The 23,217-nt window shown below is 44.0% G+C and overlaps 1 protein-coding gene and 6 non-coding genes across 9 annotated transcripts; 3 read left to right on the forward strand and 4 right to left on the reverse strand.

The window, feature by feature from the left end:
• The first annotated feature begins 1,926 nt into the window (after positions 1-1,926).
• Positions 1,927-1,998, forward strand: TRNAP-UGG. Its single transcript has one exon. It is a non-coding gene; the product is annotated as a tRNA-Pro (tRNA).
• A 9,071-nt stretch (positions 1,999-11,069) lies between these two features.
• On the forward strand, positions 11,070-11,141 carry TRNAP-AGG. Its single transcript has one exon. It is a non-coding gene; the product is annotated as a tRNA-Pro (tRNA).
• A 682-nt stretch (positions 11,142-11,823) lies between these two features.
• Positions 11,824-11,895, reverse strand: TRNAP-CGG. Its single transcript has one exon. It is a non-coding gene; the product is annotated as a tRNA-Pro (tRNA).
• A 922-nt stretch (positions 11,896-12,817) lies between these two features.
• TRNAP-UGG lies at positions 12,818-12,889 on the reverse strand. Its single transcript has one exon. It is a non-coding gene; the product is annotated as a tRNA-Pro (tRNA).
• A 524-nt stretch (positions 12,890-13,413) lies between these two features.
• On the reverse strand, positions 13,414-13,485 carry TRNAP-UGG. The gene has a single exon. It is a non-coding gene; the product is annotated as a tRNA-Pro (tRNA).
• Positions 13,486-17,780: 4,295 nt separating this feature from the next.
• On the forward strand, positions 17,781-17,852 carry TRNAP-UGG. The gene has a single exon. It is a non-coding gene; the product is annotated as a tRNA-Pro (tRNA).
• A 112-nt stretch (positions 17,853-17,964) lies between these two features.
• Positions 17,965-22,497, reverse strand: LOC100123205 (vascular endothelial growth factor receptor 2-like). Of its 3 annotated transcripts, none has more exons than XM_016983401.2 (17): positions 22,330-22,497; positions 22,121-22,251; positions 21,863-22,049; positions 21,561-21,715; positions 21,146-21,466; positions 20,912-21,068; positions 20,677-20,823; positions 20,441-20,611; positions 19,987-20,367; positions 19,814-19,911; positions 19,588-19,738; positions 19,259-19,483; positions 19,004-19,175; positions 18,819-18,930; positions 18,420-18,748; positions 18,232-18,337; positions 17,965-18,153 (listed from the first exon to the last, which is right to left on the reverse strand). In XM_016983401.2, exons 1-17 carry the CDS (start codon positions 22,391-22,393, stop codon positions 18,046-18,048), a joined length of 3,015 nt encoding a protein of 1,004 aa, XP_016838890.1. In that variant the 5' UTR covers positions 22,394-22,497; the 3' UTR covers positions 17,965-18,045. The 3 variants fall into 3 exon arrangements, with proteins under 3 accessions (XP_016838890.1, XP_008202896.1, XP_008202897.1); XM_008204674.3 differs by having other exon boundaries at positions 18,819-18,933; XM_008204675.2 differs by lacking the exons at positions 21,863-22,049; positions 22,121-22,251; positions 22,330-22,497 and having other exon boundaries at positions 18,819-18,933; positions 21,146-21,428; positions 21,561-21,658.
• Between the last annotated feature and the right edge of the window lie 720 nt (positions 22,498-23,217).

Below are 23,217 nucleotides of genomic sequence, written 5' to 3' on the forward strand. Positions count from 1 at the left end.
ATCTCTCAGCTTTGCTCGTCGCACACCGCAAGGCAACCTAGAGCACTGCTGTCGGTGTTCCCGCTTGCCGTGGTCGAAAGGCCGCAGGTATATTGGAGCACACGTAGAAGAGAGCTCGTGTGCGTTTGTGTCACGCAGTGTTTACCGTCGCGGCTTTAGCCTTGTCAGCTCCTCTTGGACGACAATGTGATCGTCGCGAGAGACGCTAAAAAGATTAGGGAACTCGCTGATCCACAAAGCCCGCGCATCAGCCGATTGTTTGACTTGCGCCGATCGAACGCATCGGAGATGGGATTTTCAGATTCCTTTGACTATGGCTAATCGCGATCTACCTCTCCGCGGGGATTTTATTTTGATTTGTAGTGACACTTTCGCTGTTTGTCCGCGGGTAAAGGCTTGCAATTGTTCGCCTTTGGGAAACCCGAACGAGCCGCTTTCTTTCTGTATCGACTGTGTGCGGGATACGAATTTCGTCGAGGAATCACGTGTAACGATTCAAAAGCTGCGACGCGATTTCGCTTCGATGGCGCGTATAATTGCGAAAAGCTCGTTAAATTCTCCGAAATTAATGGCAGCGGCGACCGACGAAGTGTCTCCTCCTACTCGACAGGAGCATCAGAATCGCGCTGCAACAAAGGAGGAAGAGAGAAACGAGAGCTGTGTCTTCTCTCTTTAAACATAAAGGAGAGAAGAAATGAGATTCGCCCGCTGCAGAATATACAGCGGCAAAAGAGAGAAAGAGAGACGTACACGTAGAGCAGAGCCCAGGAGTATGGAAAATTGTAATTCCCGTCTCCGTTTGCTCGCTGAGAGAGAGAGAGAGAGAGAGAGAGAGAGAGAGAGAGAGAGAGAGAATTCGCAAAGGCGAATCCGAGGGTCACACCACTACTACTACAACTGTTGAGAATCGGATAGGTAGAGGGCATATAAAATTGAGCCAGTGCAGCAGCCCTAGGCTAATGGCGTATTCTTCCCTGTTATCTTCAATATTAACTAGTCCACCTTGACTGCTCTCCTCTGCGTGTATATAGGTATAGCTATACACGTCCCGACGACTTAGGAATTGACAATCCACTTCTGACTTGGCGAGAGACAAAGCCAGCGCGAGGACCGTCTATTATACAAACGTTTACCTTCACACGGATATACGCGGCTCTGCAGTCAGCAACTTTGCCAGAGTTAACTTTAGGGGAGTGATCGCTGAGGCTTGGATATAGAGTTACGAGTTTTGAGCATTGATCCTCTTTCCTTAGAGAAGCAAAGCGAGAGTTACTTTTAAAAACGAGTTGTTTATTATTTTTATATACGGAGTAATTGGCATTAAAAAATTTTTAACGACGACGTCGTGCGGTATGATTAAATTTACTGCTCGTAAAACATTCGTTACTTCGAGCTCGAACATTTTTTAATGAATATTTTATGTTTTATATTCGAATGTATATAGAAAACTGATTACATTGCAATCAATAGCATCATAGACTCTATCAATGCGTGTCTTCGTATCTGCGACGCGCGTCCAAACATACGATGTATGGATATCAATGCTGAATCAAAGGTCGGTATAGTAGAAATCTGTCGCTATTGTCGACATAAAAATGATCGACGTACACGTGCGTGTAACTTTGAGAGCGATTTGATGTAACACTAAAAATCTCGAACTAGCTCTGTTTTAAACTATTTTCAATTGTTTACTACCTCGGATACGGCTATATTTACAGAAATTATCGTGAAAAAATGCTACCATATGCTCTTCTCAGAAGTTCGTTTCATGCATCTATCGTTAGGATATCTTTGCACATCATCGGGTACTCTTGGACTCGCTTTTTACTATCGTCCACATAGTGTAAAATCGAAAAAGACATTAGCAATAACGGTAAAAAAAAATATTCGGAAGGTTGTTCGTTACGAAGCACGTCAATAATGTCTGGCTCAGTGGTCTAGGGGTATGATTCTCGCTTTGGGTGCGAGAGGTCCCGGGTTCAAATCCCGGCTGAGCCCTTTTTTTTCTTCCTCGCTGCTGTTTTGCAAGACAGCAACAAAGTCTATCGACGTCAAAATTTTTCAGAAAATTTTCATATTTTCGCAAAATAGGCTACTATTCCACGTGCAGATAGGCAGGCACCTTCTGCTATAGTACAGCAGCAATGATTTTTTCAGAATGTATCGATTAGACGTGCTTCGTCGTTTATGCGACAACTGAACAAATATAGAAATTTAGCCAAAATAACAATTACGTAACAGTTAGACTCAAGAACTAGAATACCACATTCACTGCGGTCACGCTTCGGACGACGACATTTCAGCCGAGTACGCGCAGTCAAATTGACAATCCGCAAACTCAAAACTTGATAAATTTAAAAACAATTTTAATAAGCCATGGGTTATTCAGTCGCGCCACGCGTACAACGCTCAGCTTCTCTCCATACCGCGGGGAGGCTTTCGCATGTTTCGGCGCGTGCAGAAGGGCCGTCACGTCGTCGAGCTCGCTGCTGCTGCACGATAGAGGTATCAAGAATGTACAAGCTGCTGCGACGTCAATTCAAATCCGTTAGATTTCCCAAGATGCGCACGTCCTGTGTAATAATAGATTTTTCATAACGCCTATATGAGGTTTCCCTTTTAGCAATTTGTGATTTATAAACAAACTGGATATGAAAGAGAAATGAAGTGAAAATTCGATAAATCAGCATATTAGCCAGCTGAGCGATCCTCGCTAATTTCATTCCACAATACTCTGCACACGAAAAAGGTGCGACAGCAGCAGCAGCCGCCAAACGTAATGAAGATGGATCTAGCGCTGGCAAATCCAGCACGCGGGACATTTTCTCGCTTTTCTTTTTACCCTTCGCATTATCCTGCACCGCAAAGAGCGAATATATACGTGTCCTCGTACACACGCGTATAACGCCGTAGGTGGACGGATCGATGCTCAAAAGGCGAGTTCTCGAGAGAGAGAGAGAAAGAGAAAGCAAAGAAAAGACGTATCGCTCGATCTTTGTCAGCCGATCTCTCGCGACCGCTTCTCTCCTTTCTTTTTTTACCCTCTCTCTATCTTCGTCGCTGCAGCTCACACGTGTGCGCGTTTAACGTCTTAAGCGAGAGGACTTGTGGGAGTATTGGCTGTTCTTCTGGCGGAAATATAAGCGCAAGATTCGCTGGGAAATCGAATGCTTCTTTTCTCTCCTCGGCTCGATTGCTCGCCTTATTTCATCGAGCTGACGCGTTAAATTCTGCGATTTAATCGCGATTATTCCAAGAATTATGCGGAGAAAGGTCGACACGCTTATACTTACTTTCGGGTGATGAGACGTGTGTGCGTTGCGCAATCTTCGGGCATACTTTTAACGAGGCTACTGTGCAGAGTCGTGGCTCGTTCTAAAAACTCGCTGTGTACGAACACGCGTACGAGTAATAAAGCTAAGGATAATTGTCGGCGTTTCGCGTTTAGAGGAAGAGATAAGTCCTGCCGACAAATGCGTCACCGGCTTTTAATGAAGCGACAATATCTTATTGCTTTTGCAGAACATAGATGTAATACTGCTTATCACGACGCAAATTACGCAGGTGTGAAAGAGACACGGAACCGACGCGCTTCGAAGAGATAGCACTCGCTGCTTCGCCGTTATACGCTCAAGATAAAAGAAGCAAGAGTTCCTTTAATAAAAACGTTGGATGATAAGCCCGAAACACATAACTCGCCTCGCGGGAGTATCTCATTTCTCTCTCTCTCTCTCTCTCTCTCTCTCTCTCTCTCTTACAACATTTTTCCTCTCCTCTTTCGTACATTTTCCCTCCGTCTCGCAGGCCCCGATTTATTTTCCTCTCGCGCGACTCCGAGCAATGCCAGACTCGAGGCGCAGCAGTTCCAAAAGGACTCTCGAGCTTTCATTCATTGGCCGCGTCGCATATCGCAGCAAATTGCGCGCTATATATACCCTCTCGTCTAGTTGATTTTCTAGCCCCGGCATTCGGATTCCTGCCTCGCGGGACGATTCCCGGGATTTTTATCGAATCGCAGGAGTTTTCGGACGTACTTTTTCCTCAAGGATACAACACAGTGCATGAAAGAGAATGGCTCAATCAAGGCGACGCGGAGCAGTCAAAAATTAGCGAGTCGCTGCTAATTTCCTGGAAAAAGGCGCGTCGGAGCTTTAATCAAAATGGCAAACGAAATTTCCGCGGGCAGTGCAGCGAAAAGAGAGCAGCCGCTTTCAAAGCGCCCGGACGAGGGACGACGTTGTAACGAAGCCATTGTCAAAGAAAGAAGCCTCCGTTTTACCGCCACTTTCCGGTAAAACAGTAGCGCGCGCCACAGCTGTACAAACTGCTATGTACTGCAGAAATGAAACAATACCCGCGTCGGGCTTAATCAACGTCGGGGCTGAAAAAAACTCGGCCTTTCTCCGGACTCTGCCGCTTAAACACTCGGCCGCGAGCGTGTAAGGTGCTTGATTAAAATGGGTATGCTTTTGAAGAGAAAAGATTTTTCCGTGAATTATTCGAAGATTCACATATACGAAGCCGAATACATCTAAAAATCCAGCCTTCCGCATTCGCATAATGCAAGCAGCAGCAGTTTTATATTCGCCCCCGCGAAATGCGCTTTCGCGCTCGTATCTCGTATTACGAAAATGTCTCCATTATGCGCGACGGGGCGAGTTTAGTGGTCGAGCGCCGTTATGTCGGCCGAGATGCTGAGCCAAGAAACTGACAAAACCGTAAAACGGAGCGTAAAGTCTCCGGAGTACGTTGTATACGGCGCCGCTAAAAGCATAAACTGCTATCGATGATGGCGAGATCTCTATATAGTGTCTGTTTAACCGCGAAGTAAAGTAGCCGCTGAAATGCCAAACCCGCGTGTGAATTGCTTGTTGTGTCTCGAGGATGAGCGATTTTAAATAGTGATTCGAACACTGATTAACGGATCGCACTCCACACACAAATCGAAGAATCACTGCGAAGATCTCTCACTCGCCAGATACCCATCCAAGGCTGCAGGCCAGCTAATACCCCATTAATTTCAATCTCACCATCAGCAGCAGCAGGCGCGACAGTCTCGATAGAATCTCGCGTCAATATTTCACATCCCCTTTAAAGTCAAACAATCGCGCGTCGAGCTTTTCCACAGGAGCGAGCTGAGGGCGCCGGCAGCAGCACGCGTACCACCTTCGCACAGCCCCCGGAACGGCAAGTTCAAGGCCGAACGATCCGCCCCGCCGTTGGCTTTGATATATACACACGTATACGTATACCCTTCGGCTCCGAACTCTTCTTTCCCGCGCCGAGAGGACGAACTCTCACTTGGCGCGATTTTTTACGCCCGCTGGGAAGATGCTTTTTTTTCCCTTATCTTTCTCGTGATTAAAAAGCAGCGGTGATTATGGTGAAATTTTGTTTTACCCATATACGCGTGATGGACGACTGGAAAAACTTTACGCGTTAAAGGGAACGAACTCGATTCTTTCGCTCGGAAAAGTCGGGGGTGGATCGAGGAATACGAATTGCGTATACATCGGAGATGAAGATTCATAAACAGGGTCGGGGTCTTGGCAATTGATTATTCCACGTTTAGAAATTTATGCGAGGTACGCGCGACTTGGATCAGGAGAAGTTTGCTACAGGGTCCGGAGAGAAAGAGGAGAAGAGTCGCAAAGTCGGATGAATCTAGCATCAGCGTATCGATTTTCTCGCAGACAAGGAACTTATTAAACAAGTCAAAATAGCTTTTTATTAAGTTTGACCTGTATCTGCCGACCGCGGCGGAGTTTCACGTTCGTTGAATCCAAATTAGGAGAGCTCGAAAAATAAACTTTCGAATCGAGAGAATAAAAGAAGTCGCGTAACGACTTGAAATCTCGTATAATTTTACAAAAATTATGAATAATACAGAACTCGAATAATAATTCATCGAGTGCCCGAGTAAAAACATTTCAAGCTCGACGTGCAGACGACGAATCGGTCGGACATTTTTCCTCTCGTAGAATGCGAAGGGAGAAGGACGACAAAGACGGACGCAGATGCGAGAATTCCGGGCGTTTCTCGAGGGGCCGGCGAAGCCCAATTCAATTAGCCCCGCACGACAGAGCGATGAAATAAATTTGTGATTCGGGAGGAGAGAGGAGCGATTAGCCGAAGCTCAAAGATGCGTCATGTGTATGATTTTTCGCCGCCGGAAAATCGCCCCTTTGTCCGGACGAATATAAGAGCCGTTTGATTGGACAGCAATTACGCCGCGCGCTTATGGCTTTTCTTCGATCGATGACGCGGGATTATGGTCCGGTGATTAATTTTCCATCTATGTACATTTATAGCGTTCTCTCTCTCTCTCTCTCTCTCTCTCTCTCTCTCTCTCTCTCTCTCTCCTTTTTTTTCAATCGTCGCATCTCCGTGAAAAGTAATCTTCCGTCTAACGACGCCGTGACAGCGATACTCTCTCCAAGCGACTATACTCCCCTCATTCAAATCTCGAAGAGAAAAATCCAATTACTCCCGTAAGATCTCTCGAGCAAACTCGCATTCGATCGGCATCAGCAGCGTGTCCGCGCAGCAGCTCCTGAATAAAACATAACGCGTATGATAGCTACTGTTTGGCCAACAACACATACGCGAGACTAATGCGACTCCTATTATAATCACTTTTTTCGCCGTTCAATAATCAACTTTCCGCCTCTGATATATTCCCTCATGACTCACTTAGCTCGCCGCGCGGCTATAGCAGCCCTTGCGTCTATACACACACATATATATATATATATATATATATATATATATATATATATATATATATATATATACGCCGGCTTTATTGCACCCTACGGGACGTTCTCGGGAGGAAGAAGCGCGCCAACTGTCGTCTGTGTGTACCTTTAATTCGTCCGGAATACAAATGCGGTTATTATGATCCTCTGCGCTACTGGGGATATATTCGTATATAGGCGCGATGAAAGCGCACGGGAGATTTGTTGGCTGCATCGTGCGGGGACGCCTGTGCGAGTTATGGCCTGGGCTGCTGGTACGATTTGTTGAGAATTTTTGAAAGTTCGTCACGTACTGTGAACCGAGTACTATACAACGTCACCGTTGCAATTAAGCAACTTTTGCCGTCGAAACTGGCATTTCGGCTCCGCTTTCAATGCTTGACTTTGAAAATTAACCTAAAATGAGCGCTTCCACAGCCACCCGGTTTAATTGCATCGTTATATCTATCAACGAGCGCGTTTTTTGCCCGAGCGAAAATCCCTCATTAAAACTAACACTAACAGTTCTCTGCCCCTAAAAAAAAGACAACGAAAGAAAGAGTCGCGCAGCGATTCGTCTCGCGACGCGGCATTAGAATTAGCATAAAGGACATAATATCTCTCGTGTTTACAGTACAAAGGCTACATCGCATTGTCATCCGCTTCGTTTGTTATTAATCCGAAACGACTCTCGCGTCCTTCGGGAAATATCGTATGCAAATGCCTCATTAACGCGGCGCGCCATATCTTTCTCGTTTCGCCGCTTTAAAGACTGGTAACCGAAGCACTTTTGTGTCGATTAATTAATTGAAGGACGAGAAAGGGACATACGGAATGGGACGCGTCTTCTCTTTGTTTTCGAGATAGCTCGCTCTGTAATCCGCTCCTTTTTGCCAACCTTTATCCTTTTTAAGAAGCGGATAATGAAAATTACTGCCAAGAGAGAGAGAAGGGGGGCCCTTAACGCCGTGTCCTCTCTTGGAATTTAGTTTTCTTTGAATTACCCTTCAGCGAGCTTTCTTGGATTCTCTCTCTACGTGGAAATTTTTAACGAGTTTCCAAGTGTTTTCGCTTTGCGCATATACAACATAGAAGCATCGTCGCGATTATAACGGCGTTGGTTTTAGCGAAAACGAGCACAACAAACGCCGCTACATGGGCGAGTGGCCAAGCGTATGCTGAGAATTGACAATTGAATTTTCATCAAAGCATTACGAGGAAATTACGCTGCGTCGCTAATTCGACGAAATTCACGCGCTAACTGACTGCGTTACAGCGAAAAACGCTTTATTGAGCGTTAAGCTGATCTTGCGCGAATGCGAGTAATTAGAGCGCTTTATGCTGTATTTTCGCGAATTTCGGGATCAGCAAACGTATTGTAAAATATGCGTTTACAACTTAAATTAAAAAAAAAAAAGTAATCATCCAAATACAACTTGACGCGTCGAAGAAAAGCTGACGCCAGCAAAAACTCCATCGACGAACAAAAGCGCAAACATCGAGGAATTCGCGACAGGCACATGTGCAGAAATTCTTCATTTCAAAACACAGCGATCGGGTCGTGTCAATGCCACGAGCTCGCATAACAAGAAAGTGCAAGCTAAGCCGGATCGTCGAGTCTCTTTGTCGACGACGCGGCGTTTTGAGGTCGCCGCGCGCGCGCGAAAGCGGAGAATGAAAAAGCAATGCTGTTGACGCGGGAATCGAATTCGCGGCTGTATTACCAAGCGACGCCTTCTTCGCACGTATAATCTGGGACGGGATTGGATTTTTAGCGAGTTGTCGTGGGTGAAGTGCGGCTTTTGTCGCGGTGATGATATTGATGGATGAGCATATTCTTTTCTAATTTTCTTTTTTTTATAAAAACAATTCTCCCTCAACGAAAAAATCTAATAGAAGCGTTAGTGTCATGTGTGCGGTAAAGCAAAATAATCCGCGTCTACAATCTCGTAATCGAAAAAATAATAACGCCCCGACGTAGAAGTATCTCTCTCTTTCTCAGCAGACACCGGTCGCAGCGCGGCTATAGGTTGACAGGGAGCAGGTGTCCTTGATACGGCGAGAAGAATGAAATTTCTGCTTCCATCTCTCTCTCTCTCTCTCTCTCTCTCTCTCTTGGAAGGATCAGGGCAGACTCGAGCCGTTACGTATAAAGACACGCGCCGAGATTTTGCCGCGACGCGACGCCGAATTTCCATTCGAATGGACGTACACGAGCTACGCGAGAGGAAAAATCCCCATTGTCGGTCGACTTTGACACAGGATGTGAATTTGCATCATCGTTGTATATAACGTCGAAAACGTATAATCCGAGAAAAATTACGAGCACCTGCCTCGGGAAAAACGTGTTCGCGTCGGCGCTAAGCAGATCCCTCTCTCTCTCTCGCGTCAAAACAAAGATCCGATCAATCAATCCCACCTACCGCCCCGTTCGCGCCGAAAATCGTAAAATCTCGATTTTCACGCTGAGATAGCGCTGGTGCCTAAGTGCCGCGCAGGCGTCCTTCTCTCTCTCTCTCTCTCTCTCTCTCTCTCTCTCTCTCTCTCTCTCTCTCTCTCTCTCTCTTCCGGGGAGCTGATCTTCCAGCGCGCTCGAGTTAATCCGGACGTTAATCGTCCGACGATCGCAGATAAAGTGCACCGGCTCTACAGGGAGATAGATTGCGCCCCCAGGATGAGAGACGGATTTCGAATTCTACTCTCTGTTCCGGCTTCGGCTGGAATTCGCTGCTGTGTCGTGTCATTCTTGGTGACAGTTATTACATGAACGACCTCGCTGTTAGACTTAACGAATGAATCGAAATTCAGTACACATGACCGCTTCATCCGAACACTTCGAAAGAAACGAGTCATCATCTCGAACGGTCTCTCTCAACAGCCAAAAATCTTCATATCCGGCAATAGCCGCGACCGGTTGCAGAGGATGAGCTCTTAACCGTCCAAGTTGGAAACCTTATCTGCGATTTGGCCCACGACTGCGAGAGTCCTTAAACGCGGATTAGAAGCTGCTGACACTGCTCGCTTAAAGATTTACCACGCGATGCATCTCGCGTTTGTCACTTTTCACTCGCGCCTCTCTATTCGCCCGGCGAACCGACGAGAGATCGGTATCGGTGTACTAAAAGCCACTCCGTGACGCACCGGCACTTTGCCTCGGACTATCTGGCGTCATGATCGAGCCCTAATGCTCCACCTTTTCGCATCATCGCTTTGTAATTAGGCTGGTTGCGAACCGATTTTTGAGAATCTCCCGCGGAGATCGGTGAGATCGATACGCGGACTTTTTACACGCTTCGTGATCGGCGTGAAACGAGAAACATATTCTAATGGCTTCGAAGCGAGCTTGAGATTCAGAAAAATCGGTTAGCGCCGACAAGATTCTTACGAGAAAGCCCTGGGTCATTGTGTGCGGTTTCCACAGGCCGCAGAGTCGTCGCAGCCGCGGCGGCAGCCTTCAATAAACCGGGAAGTCGCCCCTATACTGGGGAGCATGATTGTGCATACCGCTCGGGAGTCCTAACACGCTTTTGAATCGCGAACTAGAAGCCGTAGGGATCGGGGAACGGGCTTGCTGATTGCAACAGCGATTGAAATTTCCATTCAGGGCTCATTCCGCAAACTTCAGCCAGTAGAGAGAGTCCTCAGAGAGTGCGCAAACTCCTAATGTACCTGAAGGGTTTTGTTGTTTCGATTGGATTGAGTAATTGGTTTACTGCGCTCGTCGTCGGGTAAATGCTTCCTTTCCCTGCCCTCGACGCGATTGTCTCTCTCCGCGACTGCACAGGGGATCCAGCTTATGTTATGGAGTACATTGTCTCAGCACACACAAGCAGTTTCCGGATCTAGAGTGAGGGATTCATCCGATTGAACGACGAGCGAGGCTCGATATGTCGAGAGAATTCTACTCTGTGCGGGCAACTTGGTCGTTTGACGTATAGTTGCTCTTGGAATTCATGACTATGGCAATTGGAGAAACGGCGACGTCTTCGTTCGACCAGTGCCTTTAGAAATTGATTGATACTGAGACGGTTACTGAGAAGTCGTTTTATTTCAATGTACGAATTCATGCTTTTGTGGCGGTGGTTGGGCGTATCGCGTTGAGATACAAAGTGTAAAGAAAATAATTCTGTTTTTAAAACCTTAACATTTCTGGCAAAATTATGATGACATCAGTATTTGAAGCCTTGTACGAGCAAGGAAAGAGCATCAGGCTATACGCTTACTGGAGTAGAGAAGCGAGGTTTCGGGAAGTGAAAGGCGTCCCACTTTTCAAGCCTTCCATGCATACGCAGATATACAATGTAAAAGTTCGATGAATATATAAAAACATGTGGTTCAGTGGTCTAGGGGTATGATTCTCGCTTAGGGTGCGAGAGGTCCCGGGTTCAAATCCCGGCTGAACCCACTTTTTGTATTCTTGCTATACGAATAGAATCAGAAAAAGCAGTACGAGTCGTATAAAATACATCCAGGCTGCATCTTGACTGCTTTATATTTTTCTGATTTTTTATTTTGTTATTTTTTATTTATGCTGTGTTACGAACAATAAACAAATTATTTTTGTAAATGCAATATGCTAATTTGTAACTGTCAAGTGCCTATACTGCAAATGAAATCAGCAGGTAGAATACTGCCTGCATGCATTAATTTATCATTCACATATTTAATCTTTAATGAGTATTTGTTTATAAATCAATTAGCTGAGTTTAATATTTAATAATTTTGCAACCACTTCAAATCCTAAATCATATTTCGTATAGGACGTTTTTAACCATGCATTTTAAGTAATCGTGTGGTAAAAAGAAATAACGCAAAAAATAGTATATTAGACATTGATCTAATGACTATTTTCTACGTCATGTGTTATTGCAAAATTTTATTCTACTCCAAAGATATATCGTCAAGAACGCATATTGTCGTTTACTTCAAGGATACTCTGTGTTTCCAAATCCGAAACACTTAAGTTTCATCAATTTCTAAAGAAAAAATATAATAGTTTACAAGCCACAAAACTAGCCTACATGATTTTGTAAACGTTATGTCTTGTGGGCTTCATTGTTATAAGGGAGGAAAAAAAACAACCATGGGGCTCAGCCGGGATTTGAACCCGGGACCTCTCGCACCCGAAGCGAGAATCATACCCCTAGACCACTGAGCCAGATATTTGCAATGAGCGCAATTTGCATAATTGTTCGTTTAAAGGATCAGTATTATAAATGTCTATAATGTGGCCGGAGCTCCGAGCAATGTGGCCGGAGCTCCGAGCACGTAGAACATCTAGCAGCTTCATAGATATCTGTTCACTCTATTGAGGCTGCGAATCCATTTTAATTTTTGTATGTGTTCTAACAGTGCTAATTTGCAGCTTAATACTTTATACAAAATAATCAAGTTACAAAAAAAATTTAACCTAGTAAAATAATTTCTATGTCTTACATACTTCAAAATGAGTTCTGCTCTGATATTCCTGTACAAATTTTATTTCCTCTATTATATTGAATATTTTGTAGATTTTTCTGATTAGTTCATTTAATTGACTTAAGGACTCTATTAGAATTACATACAGAAAATAGATCCGCTGTTCTGGCGGCTTGCGAGCATGCGGAATCAGTCATTGTAGCTCTAAGCTTGAGTATACAGTCGTAAAATAAAAGTTTTGTACAATCTTCTCGGCTCGATCTTTTATTTAGTATCTCTAGTTCTGGCTAGTGATGATAGGTGGCTAATGTGCGCTTTTCTGTTTCCTTCAGCAGAATCTGCGCACTGGGTGGATATATAGCAGTGTGTCACCTACCCCACTACCGAACCTTGTTGGGCCTTCCGTTTGGGACACTCATACTGCCTAATTCTACTTTAGACCAATATCTTTTTTTTAGAGTGCAGAATCTGATTAAATGATTATATCTCTTATATTGTTGCATGAAAAATGAAGTATTTTTGTAAAGTCAAAAGACACGCGTCATTTGTGGTATTATTTTATTTTCTTTAAAATATACACAGACATATCATTGTTAAAATAGAATATAAGACACCTGTATGTGAGATTCGCCATGGAATTATTTAATCAAACAATAAAAAAAGGGCTCAGCCGGGATTTGAACCCGGGACCTCTCGCACCCAAAGCGAGAATCATACCCCTAGACCACTGAGCCGTATATGTATATAATTTCATATAGCTTGGGACAATCAGATTTTTACTCACTTTCTACCTTTAATGAGATACAGAGCCGGTAGATTGAAAAGTCCAGCGTCGTATCTATGCATCGACCTCTAGTAGGGATTTTCCGCTGTGGAACCAGTTAGTTAAACGATCCTCCGATTTCAAGGAGCGAATGAGACTTAAGTTTTCTTGGTTCCGACTTAAGAAGATTTTAATAACACTTAGAGGAAAATTAATAATTGTTCTCAAGATGATTTAGTTGAGTGTTTAGAACCGACGCCATGTCCCTTCAGAGTAGTTAGAAATAAAAGAATATGGTTGGGATACAAAAAGCGGTTTACAAAAAAATCTTTTTTAATGAGTAAAAAGACAAGCTTGTTTAAAAAGTACATCGTCGCAGTAAGAGTTGTACTATAATAGCAAAGATCGTAAAAAACTATGCCATCGATTGTAGAAATGCGAAATCAAGATTCCCGCGTAAAGCTCAATATCTATCGTTTTTTGCAAATAAAAAAAGGGCTCAGCCGGGATTTGAACCCGGGACCTCTCGCACCCAAAGCGAGAATCATACCCCTAGACCACTGAGCCGTATATGTATACTTTATAACGATCGCGAGCATCTTCTGATTTCTTTTACTTTCTAAATTTAATGAGATACAGAGGCTGCTTGGAAAGCCCAACGCTATACGCCTAGACATTAGATCTTGACTAAGCTGCCACATCGAAATACTAGACTTAACACTATAAAGTAAACTATAATCTTCGAATTAAACAATTTAACAATATGAAGAATTAATTATTACTCGCACATACAGTTCCGCCTATAGATATCTAATATATCGATGTGTGGTTATATTTTCAAATACAGCCCGAGCAAAGAATCTATAATGCTTGTCGTCTCAAATCTACTGCTTCGAAAAATGATGATTGATCCAGAAGCGCGATTTTTGAAGCCCGATAAAAAACGCTCACAAAGCATGCAGATCTATTTATCTGCAGCGCGCTGAAATCGGAGCAACCGCACAATCAGAAAGTTCAACCACGGAACTCGCGCGAAAGTCGGTATATACTCTGCTCTGCGGATTTTTGAGTGCTCGCATTACTCTTTGTTTGCACGTTCAATTTACGAGAGGTTGAACTTCGTGGATTGCCTGTGTAATAGGGTCGCTAGATTTAGGTGACGCAAAGTTTTGTAGACTACTCGAATGTTATCTTGGTTTTAAAATTATTAACGAATATACAGGTTATACGAGATAAAAAAATCTATCGATTTAAATTTCATCCGCTTGTCATAATAACGAAGTATCCGATATTTCAGAAGTTCCTGCGCAATCTATTGTTTACTGTGAAAAAATCTGCGATACTTTCACTTAGTTGAAGTAAATCTTTTGTACACAGCTCTGCAGCGGGGATCGCAGGAAAGATCTTAAAAAACGTCAGCGGTTTTAATAAAAGTTCGAAGCTCAAGTTCGCACGGGGATCAATAGCTACCTTAACTCTAATTAATCTTATCTATTTAGGACCCGCAGCTAGAAATATTCTTGGCCCAGTTTCAAGTACATCAGAGTGGATCCCTATACGTTTCATTAAAAATCGTCAATGTCAAACTAAAACACAGCAAGCAGTAATTAAATTACTAAATATAGGATTTCACGATCGAGTAAATAACTTGCACAGATCTAACGAGCAATCGTACCCCAATTACCAGAAACTATCGAATCCTCGATACCAATTTGGCCACAAACAGAAGCATCACAGTGCTATAAACCGGCCGAATGCTCGGCTAGCCGCAGTATAGGATGCAGCGGCTAGAGTAAACATAGCATTATCGCCTCTGTATATAGCCCCATCTTCCATCCCTGGAGCGGTTAATTACGAGTCATATAATTTTTCATCGGGAAAAGGCGCGAGCAGCAGTAACGGTTATACGGATGTGCGCCAGGGACGCGTCCGCAACGATCCATCGTCGATTACGTCACGGTCGATCAGCTTTTCAGTTAGTTAGAAACGGACCGCAGGCAATTTCCTGAATGAAAGCCAAAGGAGGAGTAACTCGCCGAGTGTGGCTGTGGAGTAACTTTCATCAGTGCTGTAAACCGTATACGTCGAAGGCGATTTGTTGAGCAAACAGTGCCGCCGCGAAACATTTTTTCCGAGGAATAAATGTGTCACACAACGTTGACTGAATGTTTGCAGTTTTGCAATCGAAATCTCAACCAAATCTAAAATTGTAGTTTAAGTAAGTTTTGTATTTCTAAATCGAACGAAAAAAAATCGTTCGAATGACTCTTCAAAATAAGCGAGAAATTAGTGCTTATACGACGGCAGGCGGAAAACCTCTCCCTCGCTCAGGTCCAGTACCACACCCCTAATTAACTTCAACGAATCTAATCATCTAGGTTTGCGGTAAGGATCCCTCATCCCTCTCTCTCTAGTAATGATTAGTAGAGCAGAGAAACGCACAGGTGCCCTCGCGCACGCACTTTGCGCTAAATAGGCGCGCAGATCAAACGCGCGCTCGACGCGCCACCTGCCGCGTAATGACCGCGTAATGACTCGTGGAAATCCGATATCCAGGACGCGAGCGTGTTCGGCGAGATCATTTCCGCGGCCTCGCTCTCTCTCTCTCTCTCTCTCTCTCTCTCTCTCTCTAACATCGCAGGCTTTTCGGGGCTGGTCCGTGAAAACTGGGTCGAGCACGCATACAATGTGCTGACGCTGTGCGTAGTCGTCCGCTCCGCCCGCGCGTGCCGATTTCGTGAAAAATGAGCGCGCGCGTGTAAGGTGCAGCCGAGAAGTGCGCCGCGGCTGTGTTTATACATCATTCGCGGCAGCCCGGTGACGTATGCCCCGGCGCTTCTCCGATGCGGGATACTCGCAATGTGTGTTTGCGGAGAGTTGAATGCGCACTTTTTTTCGCTGACGACGGCGAAAAAGATGCGAGCGAGCGCGATTATTTACGATGTGTCTTTGGACTGAATGTATGTTGGGAAATATGAAAACTCGGATGCTTTTGGAAATGTCGGGCGGACTTGATAAAAAAATTTCGTTCCCTGGAGGCGTTTCGAACAAGATATGCTTCAGCTATCGGATTTTCGACGAATACGTATGCCGAGAGTATTTTTAGCGCATTGGTATAAAAAATTTCGACAGCGACCATCGCAGTTACTCATTCGAATTTCCCGGAATTATTCAATCGAAGAGTAAAATCGAAAAAGCACAGAATGCAATCTCTCGCACGAGAAAAAAAACGATAGGCATCTTTTAATTATCAAAAAATGCTTTCGAAAATTCAAACGCGCGCGCTTGACGAGAGAGAGAACACGCGCACGAGTCCCTTTTGTGCTCGAGATAACACAGAAAAGCTTTTTGCAATATGCGCTCCAACTTGTTTTGATTTTATTTCACGAGCACACCGTCGCGCCTGGTAAAAAGCAAATATTTCTCTTCATAACGTCGCGTATAAAATAACGCTGCAGGATAAAATATCAAAAAATTCCCGCAAGCAATACGAGCATCGTCTAGTTCCTCTAATTTGACAGGCCGACGAAAACGGGTTAGTATTCAGCGGCAATAAGAATCGGAGAGGAGAGAAATACATGCGTCGAGTATAGAAAACCCGATCATTGTATGCGCCGCTGCCGCATACAGCGGTCGGACAAAGTGTGCCGCCGACAGAAGCCACCGCCGCCGCCGCCACAGCGACAATAATAATAACGCGCGAGCGTGTGTACGTCCCTATGCGAAAGTTCCGAGTCTCTCTTGGATGATTTTCCGGAAAAGTCAGAAGAGGCGACAATAACACGAGGCTTTTGTCGATACGTGAAATCGGATTTTCGGCTCGTTTCATTCCGCGAGAGTTTTTATTCTCTCCTGAATGGGCCGTGACACTCATGAAGGTACTTCGGCAGCTCTTTTGTGCCCATTTGTCAGATTCGGCAGAGCCGGAGAGAGAGAGAGAGAGAGAGAGAGAGAGAGAGAGAGAGAGAGAGAGAGAGAGAGAGAGAGAGAAAGAGAACGTGTTGACGGTGGCGGCGTGTATGTATGGTCGGGGCCTGTTTACAAATGGACGGGACATGATGCTTATTATTTTGATATATGGACCGGCGCGTTGTGTGTGTGTGTGTGTGTGTGAGTGGAGGAAGCGTGAAATTTTTCTCCAAACGCACGCACGTGTGGGTTTTATTTCCTTTGTTCGTGAAAGGACGTCGCTCTTAACAAGAGCTGGAGAGAGATTCTCTAACTGATTCTGACGTATCTGTCTCTCTTGCGGTTTTTTGAGGTTACTTTTTACCGCATTAAAAACTCTCAAATAGACACAGAGATATGTGTAATCTATACGAACAGATTTCTGATATCAATAAATTACTTACGGTAAACTGCACTGCAATGACGTGTGTGACGATGTGAGCCAACTGATGAGAGAATAGGAGAAGAATAGAATCTTATGTAACGATAAACAAACGTCAACGGCGGACGTGCACAAACACGAGCTGCAAAGGGACTGAGGCTGAGGGCGCATGCGCGGCGCAAATCTGAAACACTTATGTCGCGCGGCCTGCTAAGAGATAAAGAAAGTGCGGGAAATGTGAATTATTCGAACTAGAGACTTATTAAGCAGTAATCTTTTCGATAAATACAGTATTTTTGAAAATGCTTTCTGCTTAGTGACAAAATGCTAGATAAAACTTCATTGTTTCGTATAATATCGTCAATTGCCATCTTTGCTCTTAGGATATGGAAAAATCAAGTCTCCCCATCAGAGGTCGATGCACATAGATGCGACGCTGAACTTTCCAAACTACCGGCTCTGCATCTCATTAAAGGTAGAAAGTGAGTGAAAATCAGATGGTCCCAAGCGATATAAAATTATATACATATACGGCTCAGTGGTCTAGGGGTATGATTCTCGCTTTGGGTGCGAGAGGTCCCGGGTTCAAATCCCGGCTGAGCCCTTTTTTTATTGTTCGATTAAATAATTCCATGGCGAATCTCGCATACAGGTGTCTTAAATTACATTTTTACAATTACATTTTTGTGCATATTTTAAAGAAAGTTAACGAGAAATTAAATAAAATTCACATTTTATTTTCTCTTCTACAAAAGTTTGCGCTAAAATTTCTCTTACTATGTCTAACGTCTTACATACTAGTTTGATGACTGAACATTAAATCGAGCTGTCGTAAAGTAACTATTTTGATATCTCGAATCGATAGCTTTAATACTTTCGTCCAAAGTACTCAGGTCCATGTAATACTGCGAATCAGACAAAGCTTGTTTTAGTTTTAAATTCACTACCATGACGTGAAACATCATTTTAATACAAATCATTACCGATTTCACATTATCTTGAAGCAAATCGCCAATCTGCTCAACGAGCATTGTAAAGGTCGGTCGGAGTGTAGGTTCTTCGTTCCAGCAGGGAACCATTATACTGTATCTACATTTCGAAAAATACAAGTAACATAGCGATGATTTACAAAATCGATTTAAATTTTCACGAGAACACAACGATTGCTTACATTTCGCCGTTCGCGTATTTCGGCTTTTCCAATCGATGCCCTTTGAGAAGCTTCTGAAGCTGCACCTCGGGAAGAATATCGCAGTAGGGAACTTGGGCCAGCGTGAAAAATTCCCACAAAACGATACCGAACGACCAAACGTCCGAGTGGACCGAAAAAACTCGATCTCTTATGGACTCGATCGCCATCCATTTAATCGGGAGCAGCCCACGGCTTCTCTTCATGTAACTATCGTCTTCCATTACTTTCGCCAATCCAAAGTCGCAAATTTTGACGACGTTGTTGTGAGTCAGCAAGATGTTTCTGGCTGCCAAGTCGCCGTGCAAAACCTGCGAACGATTGTGTTACGCGTGAATACCTCGAGCTGTGAATATTTTTAAAATCGATTTCTCAACGTACGTTTTTCTGCGACAGATACTCCATGCCACGGGCCACTTGAAAGGCCCAGGATAACAAATCCTGAGTGCAGAGCGACTCCTTACGCGAACTCTCGATATTTCGAGTTTCTTCGCTGCTGTGAAAATAAAGCTTCATCGGTTGAATGGTCTCAGAACAGTAAATTCAAGGGCAGCAGGGATCCATACCTCTCGACGCTCAAGCAAGACACGCATTCATCGAAAGTCGCCACTTGCCCTATCGAAAAGTCGATCGTTCCCGTTTTTTTATCTCTTTGGTCGATGAATTGTTTTCTGTGAGTAAGAAGATAGTCGTGCAGATTTCCGTAAGGGCAATACTCCACGATGACCAGCAGTTCTCCTGCAAAACGATAACAGCGATTTTTCAAAACGACTCTCGGCTACAAGTCCGCTCGGTTCGAATTACCAGAATAGGGATTTAACTTTTTATAATGTTAGTCGTGCAAGCGCCCAGCAGATTAACAATATTGAGATGTCTACCGAGGTAAATCATGATTTTTAATTCGCTGGCCAATGCTCGAACCTGAAAAGTCTCGGCGTATTGGCGGACCATTTTCACGGCTACCGTGGTGACCGCTTCGTGAGGACTGATGCCGTACGCCTTGGCTTTTATCACGATTCCGAAAGCTCCGCTGCCCAATTTCTTTTCTGTTGGAAAAAATAATGAATTTTTTTTCTTCTATTATTCGACGATTTCCGCGAAGAAACGTTGTTATACGCTTCTCTATGCGATATACTTTTATTTGAACAACCTAATTTCAATCTTTCTCTCGTGAATTCCCACTTCTTATCGTAGCGCAGTAAATCCACCTGATCGTAAATCATAGTTATAGGACTAAGTTCTTCGTCCGTGATGTTTTGAAAGTATAAAAGACCTGCTTCCCGCATACATCTTCTTCGTACCTTGAGACGAACAAATTCGGATTTTTTTTTTTTTACGTTTCACAAGATGATCTAAAACATCGGTTCGTTTCTTACCGTTCGAGATCGGATCTTGATGAAACCGAAATTGCAAATCACGATGGCGACGATTACAATGAAAAAGGCGATCGCCGGATGGGCCCAATCGTTTTTACCTGAGGAGACGTCGATCGATTAACGACAGTCAATATCATGGAATTAAAAAAAAAAAATCACGCATGGATTCGTACCTGGTATGGAGAATATTTGGTAGGCTTTGACTTGGCCGAACTTGTTCTTCGCGACGCAGGTGTAATTCGTGCTGACTTTCAGCACGAGATACTTTATCGACAAAATTTGAGGATTGTTGTCGTTATTTGGCAAGTACTCCTGATCGATAAACTGTTGGTAGTGCTCCTCTCTCTCCTGCACGGGCAAATCCAGTTCCTTCTTCGAGACGATCGAACTGTCCTCGTCTTTTTGGAGCTGTACCCCATCCTGGTACCAAGTCACCACAGGCTTCGGTCTGCCCTTAGCACCGCATTTCAAAATAGGCTCGTGCGGATTGGCATCGTCTATGATCACTTCGGTGTTGTTCAGATTGACGTCCGTGAACCCGACCGTATCCGGCTCTGAAGATCAATCGCAAGAAGATTTAGATCAGGATGATTCGTTATCATCATTATTCATTAAACTTGCGCTAACCTTCGACAACGAGATTGTAATATCTGTAATGGTTCACGTCGCTTTCATCCACTGACTTGCAGACGTATATGGTCTCGTTCGACTTAGTCACGTTTATGAGGTCCAGTCTCAGATAATTGTACAAATGATCCGCATCATTGCTGTCGTCGACCGCGACGAGATTCAACCTATCTGGAAGCTCTACGTCGTCAGACCAGGTCTCGTGATTTTTGCGCAGAACGAAGCTAATTACTCACCAGTGCTCATCAACGGGTTCATATAAACGTCCAACCAGCTTAAACTGGCGCTCACGTTGTTTGCCATGCATATAACACTGACGTTATCGTTCTCAACCACGTCGGCTCCGTAATCGTGAAGTTGTAGCATTAAAATGGACGAGTTATCTGGAGGACAAAAATAATCTCGTTTAACGTCTCGGTCGCTTTTCCGCGCATACCTACTGAAAATTGTACATGGAGTTTGTTCAATGACCATGCACGTGGATGTATTTCTCGGTCGTTAGCACTTCTCCGTGGCCGGTAAACTGGCAAGTGTACATCCCCATGCTCTCGTAGGTGAGGTCCCGCAGTAGATACTGACAGGAGATCTCTACTTCGCTCTCCGAAAGCTTCTTTCTCTCGTGCATACCCTACTGATTTTTACACATATTATAGCTTCCTATGGAGGCACTTGAAGAAAAAAAGAACCTTCTCGTCACATTCATACCCGAACTTCGCGCGTGGGTGTCGAGAGCGTGACAGCCCAGTTGACTTTGTTTTCCGCTTGGATCTTGCACATGACGATCAAATCTCCGTTAACGTCGAAATAAATCTGACTCATCCATTCGCCGAATATCACTATTTCCGGCATCTTGTGAGCCGTCTTGTTCTTCTTCCGTACGCTGTACGAAATTCGATAGCTAAAGTCCTCGTCGGCGTTCGACGATGCGGCGTAACAGGTGAGGTTTTCCTGTCTATTCACCGTAAAATTTTTCACTACGAAGCCGATTCTAGGATCGTAAGACACAATATTTTCAGCTTGAACAGTCTACATTATCGATATAGAAATGTATTTTTAAACAGAGAAACGTTTGGACCCGTGTAAATTCTTCGAGGAATAATAAACTCATCGTGTCACTTACCGCATTACTCTTATCGCGTATCAAAGTCACATTCAGATACGGAGACGTTGCGCGACAAGGTACGACGAAATCGCTCCGATCGTCGACGTAAATAGGCTTTTTCGGATTCGGCAAAGCGAATCCTTGCGAGTCTTCGGTGAATCCGCTGACATTGGCTGTAAATAAAAATAAATCGTGTAAATTAAGTCTCGTTGAAAACAACTTTCACGCAGCATTCCACTTTATCTCGAGGCTATATCGAGGCTCTGATAGCGAATACGAATCACGTGCGTGAAAAAAAATGACAAACATTCGATGCTCACATTGCACGTAGACGTATACAAAGCTCGCATTGGGATGATGGTAATGCCCCGACGAAATTTCCGCCGCCGTGTCCGCGCAGCCGTACCATCCGGTGTCGCCGAAAATCGTTTTATTGCGACGGAATTTCCACTGCATGGCAGGACCGAGGACGTCTTGGAACTCGATTTGGTGAGCGGAAGGCTTCGTCTGCGAAAGGGTTATTATCGTTGTTGAAGCGATTTCCAGTGTGTACAAAAATCTTACATCGAGGTACTAACCCTGTTGAATACGTCGTACTGAGGATAAAACAATTTGATCTGACGCGAACTCAAGCAGGTTATTTCCAGACTTTCCCCCTCGTTCATGATGAGCTCTGGCACGTCGGGTGTTAGGCGAGGCTTGAATGCTTCTAAACTCGTGCGAAATAAGCGCGTATTTTAATAAAATTTCAGGGATCGAGAGCAAGGAGAATGTGTATATACGATACCCGTGAAGGTGTGGATAATAACGATGCACTTCACAAAAACGATCAGGCCCGATGGCGTCAACATCGTTATAGTATATCTAGTAAATACTTAGGTTACTAATTAATTTCAATAGAAACGTATACAAGTTTTCGAATGCGCACGCAGCTCGATATCGAACACAACTACATGAAAGGCTTTTTGAAACAGTGCGCGGATGTACGTTTCCGTTATCGCGCTCTCCTCCGCGAGAGTGGGATGGGATTTCTACTGATAAGAGCGTCTAAATTTGATAACCGATGCTAATTGTTTTGAAAGCCTGAACATTTTCTACACGAGACTCTGAAATTCATGAAATTCGCTGCGCTCACCAGTGAAAATCACGTGCCAAACGATTAAATATTAAACGAGTATATTTATAGTATTCCTATTAAATACGTATCACGTGTTCATAATGCAAAAATTGATATTTTGTGCGTTTTACTCGTTTGGTTTCGCATAGTTCAAACGACATTTCATAAAACGTTAGTTACGAGAAGCAAGAACCAAAAGCAGGATTATCCAGAATTGGAGTAAATTGAATAGTGCGAGTTTCAAAGTTTTAATAAAAATACAGGCGAACTATTCGGAAATTCGTTTATTCGTATAAAATATCCTTGAATCGCAACCGAAGAATCGCGAGTACTCCACCGCCATAAAGAACGTTTCATTCGAACATTAAAATCCATCAGGCTGACACGTCGTCGGTTTGCGCGATGCACAAAAAAAAATCGAGTTCAAAGGGAGCCACGAGTGGTTCTTGTGTGTTGCATCGCCAAAGAATTTGTCCTCTCCATACAGCTCGCAGAGGGAGAGAAAGAGCGATTCATTCGTTGCCAGAGGAGCGCGCGGCTTTTTCGACTATACATAGA

Source organism: Nasonia vitripennis, chromosome 1 (genome assembly GCF_009193385.2).
Source record: "Nasonia vitripennis strain AsymCx chromosome 1, Nvit_psr_1.1, whole genome shotgun sequence".
Taxonomy (NCBI): domain Eukaryota; kingdom Metazoa; phylum Arthropoda; class Insecta; order Hymenoptera; family Pteromalidae; genus Nasonia; species Nasonia vitripennis.

What these genes read in the sequence shown, in the direction of transcription:
- LOC100123205 (XM_008204674.3), bottom strand. Translation starts at nt 22,393, where the DNA reads ATGTTGACGCCATCGGGCCTGATCGTTTTTGTGAAGTGCATCGTTATT. An exon ending in CCAAATATTCTCCATACCAG is followed by an intron (nt 19,912 to 19,986) that starts GTACGAATCCAT and finishes ACGTCTCCTCAG; the next exon opens with GTAAAAACGATTGGGCCCAT. An exon ending in AAATACGCGAACGGCGAAAT is followed by an intron (nt 18,338 to 18,419) that starts GTAAGCAATCGT and finishes TTCGAAATGTAG; the next exon opens with ATACAGTATAATGGTTCCCT.